Source organism: Mytilus trossulus, chromosome 6 (assembly GCF_036588685.1).
Source record: "Mytilus trossulus isolate FHL-02 chromosome 6, PNRI_Mtr1.1.1.hap1, whole genome shotgun sequence".
Taxonomy (NCBI): Eukaryota; Metazoa; Mollusca; class Bivalvia; order Mytilida; family Mytilidae; genus Mytilus; species Mytilus trossulus.
In genome coordinates, this window is record NC_086378.1 from 11,135,266 (window position 1) to 11,148,715 (window position 13,450).

At 30.0% G+C, this 13,450-nt stretch overlaps 2 protein-coding genes across 5 annotated transcripts in view; one reads left to right on the forward strand and one right to left on the reverse strand.

Moving 5' to 3' along the window:
- Window positions 1-13,450, reverse strand: part of LOC134720795 (chromosome transmission fidelity protein 8 homolog) — a 211,064-nt gene that overhangs the window by 27,344 nt on the left and 170,270 nt on the right. The gene's annotated exons all lie outside the window — the stretch shown is intronic.
- Window positions 1-13,450, forward strand: part of LOC134720791 (alpha-2-macroglobulin-like protein 1) — a 300,001-nt gene that overhangs the window by 15,559 nt on the left and 270,992 nt on the right. For all 4 annotated transcript variants that reach the window (XM_063583299.1, XM_063583300.1, XM_063583301.1 and 1 more), the window contains exons 5-12: window positions 1,173-1,204; window positions 3,429-3,582; window positions 4,724-4,794; window positions 5,035-5,086; window positions 6,298-6,380; window positions 6,862-6,901; window positions 8,720-8,810; window positions 10,181-10,265. In XM_063583299.1, coding sequence (XP_063439369.1) covers window positions 1,173-1,204; window positions 3,429-3,582; window positions 4,724-4,794; window positions 5,035-5,086; window positions 6,298-6,380; window positions 6,862-6,901; window positions 8,720-8,810; window positions 10,181-10,265 — 608 coding nt within the window. The remainder of the gene's footprint in view (window positions 1-1,172; window positions 1,205-3,428; window positions 3,583-4,723; window positions 4,795-5,034; window positions 5,087-6,297; window positions 6,381-6,861; window positions 6,902-8,719; window positions 8,811-10,180; window positions 10,266-13,450) is intronic.

The following is a 13,450-nucleotide window of genomic DNA, read 5'->3' on the forward strand; positions in this document are numbered from 1 at the left end:
TCATGATGTATGTTCAACTTCCTAGGTCAAAGGTCAAGGTCAAAAACTTTGGTTTAGAGTTGACAACCCCGTATCCTGTGGGATTGTGTCCGCTCCAAATCTAGATAACCGTTATGATTTCAAAGTTTATACTTGACATCCATTTTAACCACCACCAGAGGGCGTGTCATGATGTATGTACAACTTCCTAGGTCAAAGGTCAACGTCAAAAAAACTTTGGTTTCAGTTGACAATCCTGTGTCCTGTGGTGAAGATTGTGTCCGCTCTATATCTTGAGAACCATTATGATTTCAAATATTATACTTGACATCCATTTTAACCAACACCAGAGGGTGTGTCATGATGTATGTACCACTTCCTAGGTCAAAGGTCTGTCTGTCTGTCTGTTGATCTGTCCATTGCTAACAAATTTGATCCACACTATATTTTGAGAGGACAGCTGTTATTATTTCATACTTTATACCTGACAAACATTTTCAACTTAACATATATATAAAGCAACACCAGAGAATGTGTCATAATGTATGCATCCTAGGTCTAAGGTCAGTCTGTCAGTCTGTCCATCCGTTTGTTGTTCTTAACAAATTGTGTCCGCTCTACCTCTCGAGAACCGTTAATATTTCATACTTTATACTTGGTGGGTCATAATATATTGAAGGCATAATTCTAAAAATATGTGACAAATATCAATTGGGCAGCACCTTTAAACATATTGTTCAAACATCAATCCATACATCCAGAAGTCACCTTAGAGTAGTCAACAATTAGTTCACATCATGCAGTCATATCACTATTATACTATGAAAGTAAGATGAGAATATTTATCAGTTTTAACTTAAAATCTTAGATTGAAATCACACATGAGACTCCTTAGAGTAGTCAACAATTAGTTCACATCATGCAGTCATATCACTATTATACTATGAAATAGTACTATCACTATTACCCCACGTTATTGACAGCGGGGCCCACAGAGATGGCTTCCATCTCAATGATATCTAGTTGGTACAAATGTTTGATGGGAATAGCTGAATTTAATATTGTTTTGAAATTGATGCTTGATAAAGTCTATGGATATGCAGTTTTTATATGAATTGTAAAAAATGAATTAAGACACTTATGTATTTAAAGTTTATTTTTAAATGTATGATATATTTTTTATTTTTTTTCAGAGAATAAAAAAGATGTTTCTACAACTTTTTTGGTAAGATTATTTATTCTTATAGGATTAATTGGGATTTGGATTGAAAAATATTTTTTATATGAAATCTATTTATCTATGAACAAGTGTTCACTCAAAACTAACTTTTTTTCTATATTCAACCAGTTCTCTTTAGCACAAATGAACTTCATGAATAATTGATGAATAATTCACTAATATGCATTAGCTAACTGACTGGTAGGAGTAATTTATTGCTTTTTTCTGGAAACATTTGACATAACAAATATCTTCACATCACAATATCCTATAACACGTTCCCACCCTGATTAACCCATGATCAACAGGATAGTTCTTTCATAAAACCATAATTGGAAACTAGTCTGCATTTAAATTTCTGCAGATGCCCAATTTTGGAGAGACGTTATTCTCTACATACAAAGTAACCTATTTTATAACTCTTTAAGGGGTGTGTACATGATCTATTGAAAATTTTTTGACCTACCCGACCTTCTGACTTTTTGCAGTATCATCATGAATTTCCAGCCATTTCTCTTGGTTAACTCGTTTGAATAATTGTTTTTTTAATGTTATTGTCCTAAATATTAAGGTTATATTTGCCAGACAGTATAAGACAGCAACCATATAATTTTCTGAGGGGGGGGGCTATGGATTTTTTTGGAAAGTTTTTTTGACCCTGAGAAAAAATTTGTTTGTTTCACCCTCAGCTGCCACTGTATGTAATGCTAAAATTGAAAGAAAAATATTGTTTTTGACTTGTAGCGAAAAAAAATGTTTGTCCGAAAAAAAATATCCATAGAATCCCCCCCCTCAGAAAATCAAATGGTTGCTGCCTAAGATCATACATGCAAGCAATCAGCAAATAATCTACTGCAAAGTTTAACTTATATATATTGTAAAAAACTAATGTCATTTTATATACATGTATAATTATATGCCTTTTGGAAATAAGGAAATTCTTAAAATTGTCATTTTTAATTGGTGTGGATATAACAATGTCATTGCGAACTGTAATAGAATTACATGTGTTAAAGTAATAATGAGGGTTTGGATGGGGTTAAATGATTAAAGAATAATGCCTTAAAAATGAAGATTAGAAAATAACAGGCAAAAAAAGTGAAGATTAGAGAAAAAAGGGGTTAGTTTTTTGAAGATTAGAGAAAAAAGGGGTTAATATTTTAAAGATAAGAGAAAAAAGGGGTGAAAATTAAATGTTTACAGAATAACAGAACCCCCCCTTCCCATCCAGATCCTCAACAATGACAGTAGTCAACTAAAAACATGTAGAGAATGACAGAAACAAGAGATACTCTGGCAAACTTTTAACCTTTTCTGTTTCTCAGGCGTTAGATTTCACAATTAGATAATCCCTTTTGTATGAACTGAGAAATTTGTATTTAATTGTATTCATTTTGTATTTCATTCACCCCTTATAAAGGTCAAGGTCATAAAACAGTTGTTGAATACTTAAAATATTATAAAAGCTAGTGATTTAAAAATAGGGTGTCTTTATATTGTGATAGAACATTTAAACCTGTTTATTTATAAAAAATATTGAAGAAAAATGAGGTCTGATAGAAAGACACAGATAAGATAATATTGTTACAAGGCTTCAAATATAAAAAAACCAGCCATTTACAAAATTGTCATTTATTGGTCTATTTATTTATATTAGAATTGTGATAGATATTAAAAAAATACATTTCATCATAAAATAAATTCTAAATTAGAAAGTCAATTAAAAGTGCAAAGGGTTTTTAAATGTACTTTTATGGAAATCCTACCAGGTGGATACTGTTTATTCAGGTTTAAATGATGCTTTTTCATGTTTAAAAAATAAAGAAAAAATGTGAATTCTGCTGACTTTTTTTCTTCTTCTAGTTATTGTAAATCAGCTTAGAAGTACAAGTTTGAATTAGAGGATTTTGTGGTTCCCTGCAATTACAAAATCTGAAAATCAAATCTAGTTCCAAACAAATATGAATGTTATAATTTGTTAATTTAATAATAATTTTTAAATTTAATAATAATTTAAAATTTAATAATAATTTTGAAATTTAATAATAATTTTTAAAATTTAATAATAATTTTTAAATTTAATAATAATTTTTAAGTCAATCCAGAGTACAATTTTTCAAACAAAATAGAAATGAAAGCTTTGAAATACTATCAAAGACAATTACATCCACAGATAGATAATTTATTAATGTAAAATTTAGTTTCATTTATTGAATGAATTATGTTTTAGGCTAGTGAATTAAACCCTGGGACTTATAGACTGAAATTTGAGATGACTATAAGAGGGAAACTTTTGAAGGACAGCACTGAAATAAGAATTGTAAATGATGGTGGTTTAATCCTCGTTCAAACAGATAAAGCCATTTATAAAAAATCACAGACAGGTAAAGTGTTTACTGTAGATTTATTATCATTAAGGGGATACCTATTTTACGTTAATTTCATTAGTGCACATTAACAACAACCTTAGATGTTCAATGAATTGCAAATTTTCAAACGACTTTTATACATACCGGTACTTAAAAATAAAATATATTTGTATCCACAAATATTGATTTACTGTTAATCTAGAAATTATTGCATGCAATTATTTTTTTACATTTAAATTTTTAAGTGAGTAGAAAAAAAAGCAAAATTAATTAATGCAATTTCAGGAAAATCTACTTACAATATGTTTGACATATATATCATAATGGGAGTTCTTATTTTTGTGATACTCACCCAGTCACATTAAATTATATTATTAATAATAAAGCCTCTCAATTTCTGATTTTACAGTAAATAAAATATATAAAGGATCCACTGTAGTGACTAAGAACAACAAAAATATAAAATCAATTCTAAAAAACATGTACAGTAGTCCTAACAGATGAATACTATGAAAAAACACGTACAGTAGTCCTAACAGATGAATACTTTGAAAAAAACACGTACAGTAGTCCTAACAGATGAATACTAAGAAAAAAACATGTACAGTAGTCCTAACAGATGATTACTAAGAAAAAAACACGTACAGTAGTCCTAACAGATGAATACTATAAAAAAACACGTACAATAGTCCTAACAGATGAATACTAAGAAAAAAACACGTACAGTAGTCCTAACAGATGATTACTAAGAAAAAAACACGTACAGTAGTCCTAAAAGATGAATTCTAAGAAAATAACATGTACAGTAGTCCTAACAGATGAATACTAAGACAAAAACACGTACAGTAGTCCTAACAGATGAATACTAAGAAAAAACATGTACAGTAGTCCAAACAGATGAATACTAAGAAAAAAACATGTACAGTAGTCGTAACAGATGAATACTAAGAAAAAAACATGTACAGTAGTCCAAACAGATGAATACTAAGAAAAAAACATGTACAGTAGTCCTAACAGATGAATACTAAGAAAAAAAGCAGCAAAAAAAGCAATAAAAAAAGAGGAAAATACAAGTTTGCAAATGGTTACTCAAATAAAATATTAAATTTTGAAACAAAAAGTCATATGATTTAACTCCTGTCAATTTTTTTTTCAGTTAAAATGAGAGTTGTTATCCTCAATGCAGACTTAATGCCAGTAAATAAAAAAATGGACATCACTATTGTCGTAAGTACATTATTTTCTGTATCGTTTATCAAAATGACCATACTTTGGTTCTATAATGGATCTTTTCCATAAGCCTTGCAGATAGGCTAAAACAAGTATTTTAATTAAATTACATTCTAGGCATCAAAGTCAAGACTTTTGATTTAGTTGTCCAAAAAACGATGATTTGATTTGGTGCACAGTTTTTTACCTTTTGTTTTTACTACCTACAGATTTACTATAATATTTTTTTATTTTTAGGATCCAGATAGTAACAAAGTTCAGAAATTTGCTGATTACAGCAACTACACAGGTGATTTTTTGTTTTCTACCATTTAAAGTTTTGTTATAAGACTATCTTTTCCTCATTTCCTTTCTGGGTCACAGAATGAATTATGCATGGAGCTTTTGTCACCATTTGATGTTCATTTATTCAACCCTGAGATATATGTGGCAGTTTTATTATCACAATATTTTCTTATTATCAAGAAATTATTGTGAAAATTACATGTATACCGTAAAATAAAACATATGGAACCCCCCTTTTGTTTGTAAGGATTATCTCACATATTTATAAAAGGAAATCATGTTAGAAATCAATGAGACAGCAACCATACAAAATGAATGACCAAAAATGACATCTTGAAGTAGCAGTACAGCCTTTAGAATTGGCCATTTCAGAATCTAATGCATCCTGGGTAATATTTTCAAAAACGTACATCAAAGCGTTTTTATTGGTTAAAACCGTTATAAACAATGGAAATTCAACCAATGACTTTACGTTATTTTCACTTTGGGGTAAGAACAATGAAATTACCCATGATGCTTTAGATTCTGAAATGGCCAATTGCAGAAGAATCTTGACTACATGGTAAGCTTTTAATTACCCTTAGCTTAGGAATGTTGGTAATCCATTCAACAATAGTTTTCTTAGACCGAGGAATGTATCATAACCTGGTAACTATTCTAAAGACCCAGATCACAGCAATAACCTGGTATATATTATAAAGACCCAGATCACAGCTATAACCTGGTATATATTATAAAGACCCAGATCACAGCAATAACCTGGTATATATTCTAAAGACCCAGATCACAGTAATAACCTGATATATATTCTAAAGACCCAGATCACAGTAATAACCTGGTATATATTCTAAAGACCCAGATCACAGCAATAACCTGATATATATTCTAAAGACCCAGATCACAGCACTAACCTGGTATATATTCTAAAGACCCAGATCACAGCAATAACCTGGTATATATTCTAAAGACCCAGATCACAGTAATAACCTGATATATATTCTAAAAACCCAGATCACAGCAATACCCAGGCCTTGCTTTTTGTCCCACTTGCTTAGATCTAAAATATACTTGCACAAGTAATGCCCAATATTAAAGAAAATGTCTTGAAAGTATTTTGGGTTAATTATTTAGTTAGCAAGTTCAAAGACAGAATAATAATGTGGGAACATTTATATATTTTTTATTAACCAATGATATCTGACATATTTTATTTAGGTGTTATCACTGTGGAGTATGAGATATCAAATGATCCTAAGATGGGAGATTGGAAGATACAGGTTCAGCCATCAGATGGAATGGTTTGTATATTGATATCATTGAAAGGGAATATTAATATGAGAAGATGTGGTATGAGTGCCAATGAGACAACTCTCTAGATTTGTAAAAGTTAACCATTATAGGTCAAAATACATGTTAATTTTAATCAGTCTGCAAGTCAACAACACAAGTTAAGAGAAAAAAGATGTATAGGGATAACTATATTAGTTAGCAACATTATAAAAAGTATATTGGTAAATTTGACCTCAAGCCAACACAATTTATTACAAAAAAAACCCAACCCCAGATATATTTCGACTGTAATATAATTCTGGGCAAAATTTGATTATTTTCCAAATGGGAACTACTGAGTGTGCTTTTTTAAAAACAATTTGTTTGTAGAAGTGTAGTACTATAAGTTATGAAAAAGTGGTAAATTAAATATAGATAAAATCCAGATACAAAACACAACATATAAAGTCTTCAATTGAACAACTATATCAATATTATCTTTATTTTTAGGGTATTGGAACTGAGAGAAATTTCACAGTTGATGCATATGGTAAGTTTTGAAAATGGATTCAACACAAGGAACCAGTCCTAACCGTAAAATATAAAGCAGAAATAGCCATGCTAGACACATTTTTTTGCTAGACACATTTGTTACTAACAGTTTAAGACTATAGTTCTAGACCTAATTTTTAGTAACTTTTCATGATACAACAATAATTCCAAATGGAGTTCTTGTTAGATAAAAAAAACCCAGACCTCCCATAAATTATGATTTACAGAGGATATTCCCCATGAGAGGTAATGACCACAATTTTGAAATTCTTAATTATCTAAAATGAACACCTCAAAACAGGCCTCCAAATGAGTATTTAAACACATAGATACTCATTTAAACAATATAAAAGTAAATTCAAAACTCTGGTGACAATACAAGAGGATCATTAGGTCACTAGTACTTAAAATCCCCCATGGAGGTTTCAAAAAGTTAGCAGGTATGGAAAATATTAAAGAAAAAAATAGATTTGTGCCAGTTACTGGTTCTATACCTGTAAAGTTTTCTGTTGCATTATTTTTATAACCCTTTATAGCACATTGAAATAATTTCTGAATTTATAAATATATTCTTAATGCCTCGTTCACATGGACATTTAATTCGAAAATGAATGCGAATGGAATTCGCTATTCGCATTCACACACTCTTCTCTTTTAATTCACTATTCAATTTGCATTAGAAATATGTTTTTGTTAATACGAACTAAAAGTTAACGTCTTTTGGACAGTAAAGCGAATTTGAAGTGCATTGCAATTCGAATTAGAATTGACGTTAGGACGTAAAACATTTTGAATGCGAATTAAACTAATTTGAATTAGTTAATGTGAATCTAATTCGAATTACGTGTGAACTCAGCATAAGTACATTACTTATTTTCATACGTTAATAACTTATTTTTTTTACACACACTTACTTAATTTCACACATACATAAGAATGCCTTGTTGTATTTTATAAACCTTTTACACAATGCTAATTGTCACAAAATACAGATCAAATAGATTTTAGGTGCTGTCACATTTATTTTTCTAGAGTTATGCCTCTTTACAAATGGGAAAACAATGCTGATTTTTTTGCTTCCGTTCTCTATTTAAAGTTTTCTCAACCAAATGTAATGTAAACACTTATACACAATGCTTATTACCCACAAAACTCAGATGAAGTTCAATTTTGGAAGTTGTCACTTTTGATGTTCTTGAATTATGTCCCTTTATAACGTCATAAGGTGAGCATGGGAATAAGATTGCAGACACATTCTCCATTTATTTGTGTTTATTATATTTATTAAAATTTTAAATCAAACCTGCACAAAGGCTGTTAAGATATTTTATTATTATATTTCAGTGCTGCCAAGGTTTTTTGTGGATGTGTTTCCATCAGTTCCATTCGTCTATGTTAAGAAATTTTATTATTATAAAACCAGTTCTTCCAAGGTTTTCCGTGGAAGTAAAACCATCAAATTCATTTGTCTATGTTAAGATATTTTATTATTATATTTCAGTTCTGCCAAGGTTTTCTGTGGATGTGAAACCATAGGTTCCATTTGTCTATGTTAAGATATTTTATTATTTTATTTCAGTTCTGCCAAGGTTTTCTGTGGAAGTGACACCATAGGTTCCATTTGTCTATGTTAAGATATTTTATTATTATATTTCAGTTCTGCTAAGGTTTTCTGTGGATGTGAAACCATAGGTTCCATTTGTCTATGTTAAGATATTTTATTATTTTATTTCAGTGCTGCCAAGGTTTTCTGTGGAAGTGACACCATAGGTTCCATTTGTCTATGTTAAGATATTTTATTATTATTATTTTTCAGTGCTGCCAAGGTTTTCTGTGGAAGTGAAACCATTGGTTCCATTTGTCTATGTTGCAGATTTTTCATCCATAGATATTGAAGTTGAAGGAATGTGAGTATCTCATTATAGAACTGTATTCAGAAAAATATTTTATAACATATTATTTTTTCATAAATTACAGCTAATTTTCTAATGTATGTAGAGCAAGACTTTGGTTACCTTGCTTGCTTTGTTTGTATATTGTGCAATAGTAATTTAGATAACATCCAATTGAATTTAACTATAATATTAACAGGTTTAAGTTTGCCTATATTTATTGTTGGAAAATGTCAATCTTAAGGGGGCATGGGGGTCTACATCATTTTTTTATTTTATATAGGATATTGCTATATTTTTCTATAAATGAACTTTATCTGATACTTAATAGAAAAATATTTTTTTTAAATGGGTCACCATTCATTTAGGCTCACTATATGCCTTGGAAAGAAGCATACATTTTTGTAAAGGTACCTTTTTTCTGTTGAACTAATAGGAGAAATGGAGGTATTTAAAAATATCGAAATAAAATCAACCCTTAAATACAGAAATCTCTCAAAATTTTATAATAGTTTAGTTTAATTGAAAATAATAATAAAAATATAGGTCACCGATGAGTTAAAAATGAAATATTTCAATTATAATGCCCAAAAAGGGCATTTTTGTACCAAAGGGAAATAATTTGGAGCGTTCTCATTGATATCTACCTTTTGAAATTCATCTAGGGTCAACACGAATTAATTTATTTTGATTATTTTTGTACCATAGGTTAAAGCAACAACTACTAAAGGTAATAAATAAAATTTGTAATGAAAAACTAATTGTTGACTTTTTTCTGAAATTTTATACCCTCGAGCTACCTTAAGTATTGATTGATTGATTGTTGGTTGCTTAACGTCTTCTACCTTAAGTACAAAGCTTGGGTAAATGTTTATACAAACAAAACAAGCAAGTCAACCAAAGTTTTACTCTATAATCTTTAGGAAATTAGCTGTAATTACCTCAGTTTAGATGTTATTAGTTTAAATTGAAATTATCTTAATTTTTCAAAACTGTTAATTTCAAATCCTTTGATTTTAACTAACTTAACTTTTACCTCTAATAGTAAAACTGTACACTAACAATTAAAAAAAAGGTATAGGGCATCCAACCATGTAGAACATGTACAGGAAGTTTTTGGGTGTCACTTTTACTTGTTCTAGAGTTATGCCCTTTTACATCTCCCTTTATAACTTATTATCATATGCAAGCAGGGGCATCATCTGGTTATTGGCTTTTATACGAAAACAGTCAGTTGAAAATCTAGTTATTGTTTTAATAAACAAATGATACAAATAACAAACTTATAAAAAAAGGACAATTTTTTTAAGCTTATTGGTATATCTTTCCTGTAATTTCTGTTATGATCTGTCTTCTGTGCTAACATAGCTATTGTTTTAATTCAGATATACCTATGGAGAAGGTGTTCATGGAAGTGCCTCTATTGAATGTAAACTTCAGGACACAACATTCAATAAAAGAGCTCAGTTGGTAGGTTAACAAATAGTATAAAGATATTGGCAAATATAGGGAAACAACTCTTTTTGTCTACAGGGACGTTGAATAGGTATTATCTCCCTTTCCATATAGACGGACTATAATGAATGAACCAAGTAGAACTTATCTTATTTTATGTTTAATGATACATAAGCACTACTTTGGAATGCATTTAATCTCTAGAACTAAAAATTCTCAAAAATAACATAATCGATGCTTTATTATTAAAAGAATTAAACGTTGACAGAAACAGAGAACTGGTTTTAATCAGACCTGCCAACTTTTGAAAATCTCTATGGGGGATTTAGCGCGCGACAAGATTTTTAAGGGTTACAATTTTAGCGACTTTTCTGCGAGCATTGTTTTTTACTCCTAAAATAGTCTAAGTTCTCTTCTTTTTTCTTTTGTTATACTAATGATGAGCTTGTAGGCCTTGAAAAACTTTTTGAATGACATAATATGTGCTAGATAATGTAATTGTTTGTCAAATGCAATCTATTCTTAAAGTTGAGTATACTTCATGCTGAGCCTGAATCAAGATATTTTAACTACAGACATAATGTACTAGTAACTAAACTTTGACATTTTAGTACTTGAAATGCAATGTTTACATTTGATTCTGGTGGAATAATGTTTTAAGGAACTACAGTCTGATAATTTCAAAATTTCATTATTATTGTGGTTCATTTAATACTTAAATGGGATTGTGATGGATGGGTAAACTCAATGTCTGGACAAGCAGTCAACTTTGTCTATTTCATTTGATTGTTTAATCTTAATATATTACAAAATAACAATAGAACAACTTTAGCAATGTATAAATGAAAATGTAGTTAAGATAATGTTAATGTTTGGCGTAAGTTAAAATGTCTCTTAATCACCAACAGTGATGGTTGGAGCCTGTCATGGCGTTTTAGGGACAGACACATACGGAATGTGGGGGGCTAAAACTTGTTTTCTGGTGCCAAACCCTCCCCCTAACCTGAGAATGTGGTACAACACATGAGAAAATTATATTCTTGTTTGTGTATCAGTTATATGACAAAAGATTTAGTATGCATGCAGTAATGCTAATGTCAATTTACAGAAAATAACTACTATTAGTTCTTTTATTTAGCAGTTCTATTATTTACTGATTGTGCTAGGAATAAATATTAGATTATTTATGATATGGAAAAGAATAATATATTTGATTAATTACAATTTTATTAAAATAGTTTTAAACCACACACAGTCAGTATAAGGCCAGAGGATATTTGGAATAATTATTCTGGCCTGGTAAAAATACTCTGTGCAGACAGAATGAAATCAAATACTTTTTCCCACCATACTCAAATGTAAAAAATCCTCCTACCATCCCCCCTCCAAAAATCTAATTGGCATTTCCTTAGGCTAATTAACCTGTGCTGTCAATAACAGAACAATATTTTAGTTTTAGAATTGGTATAAATACAGGTTTCATTACGAGTGATAATTAGATATCACTTTATATCAACTTGAGTTATTTGATTTTGATATATTGATATATGAGCCTTTGGAGAGTTTATTATTAGTATCTAAATTAAATGAAAAGAATTAAGTAATATCCAATTCTCACGAGTTGTTTAACCTATTTCTCTTATATTCAAATCTCTTATTTTGTTTAATCGAAAATAAAATTTAGAATTGAAATGGGGAATGTGTCAAAGAGACAACAACCTGACAGACTTGAGCATAATGTGAACTTGTGTGAAATAAATTTGAGAATGGAAATGGGGAATGTGTCAAAGAAAACATGTTTAACCCCACTGCTTTGTTTACCTTGTGAGAAGTCTCTGGCATTTGTTAATTTTGTTAATTTTAGTTCATTTATATGTTTTAGAGTTAAGTATGACATCAATTTTCACTGAACTACTGTTCATTTTGATTTAGGGGCTTAAGCTGAATGAAGATCGCTTTTGGGAGCAGGATTTTTATCGCTGGCTTGAACCCTATTGATGGCTTTCAGCTGTTATTTGCTCTTTGGTGGGGTTGTCTCTTTAACATATTTACATTTCCATTTTCAATTATACAGCAAAAGACATGAATATGTAACTTGAATGAGAGAGTTGTCTCATTGGCACTCCTACCATATCTTTTTATATCTATGAACAATTTTTATGATTTTTGTTTTCCTATACTGGAAATAAACATATAATAAATTCAAATGTGGCTTGTTTCGGAATTATGGTAGAAATTCTGTAAACAATTGATATTTTTACCCAATCCTGCTTCTGTATAGATATGTTTGGAGTGGTTATTATGTAACAAAACCTACGATATGACTGAAGATGCACCTAATTGGTCTAATACCCTCATGGGAATATTTAATACTTGAAGAATCGTAGGGATGTATGTACGAAAAGTCTTGTAAACAGCTGAACCAAGGAAATCTAATTTGGAGGGAACATGTTTTGTTTGAAAGTTCTAACTACTTTAATTGAGTGCATGTTATCCAAGTCTTACGGCCTCTTTGAAAGTTAGATAATACTTAATTGGCAACTCTTACATGTGGTAACACCTTTAGCTGGCTCATAGCATTGTACTTAATTTAACTCAAACAATTATCTGTTTTCAAATGACAGAAGAAACAAGATTAAAGTTATGTCTGTGTTCTTGCATGAAGTTATTACTGCTGTCTTGCACTATTTGCAAAAATAGAATTGAAACTGATCGACATGTTCATTAGAACAATTAATTCTGTGAAATAACATGCACTTAAAGCATCAACAAGTTTTAAGGATCAGACAAGGATAATATCGAATGTCAGTTTTGTTAAATTTAGATTTTGATAGATCTAGCATCTTTTATATTTTTATGCCCCCACTGCAGCAGAAATGGCATTAAGTGTTTTCCCTGTCCATCATTAAATACGTCCCAAAATTTGTTTCCGTTCTCTTACGTTATGAAACTTTATGACTAGACACAGATCAAGTTTGAATTTTGGTGGCTGTTCTCAGGTTTTATTCAAGTGAGGGTATCATCTTTTACGGGAACACATTCTCCATTAATGTATTAATTGTCCCAGCTAGTTTGAAATGCTTTCTGGAGAGGATAATACCAAAACTTTCTGGAGAGGATAATACCAAAAGCTTCATTGAACCATCTGGTAATTAAAAAAAAAAAGGTTAAGCCAAAATTTATTAAATGATCTTTTTTTT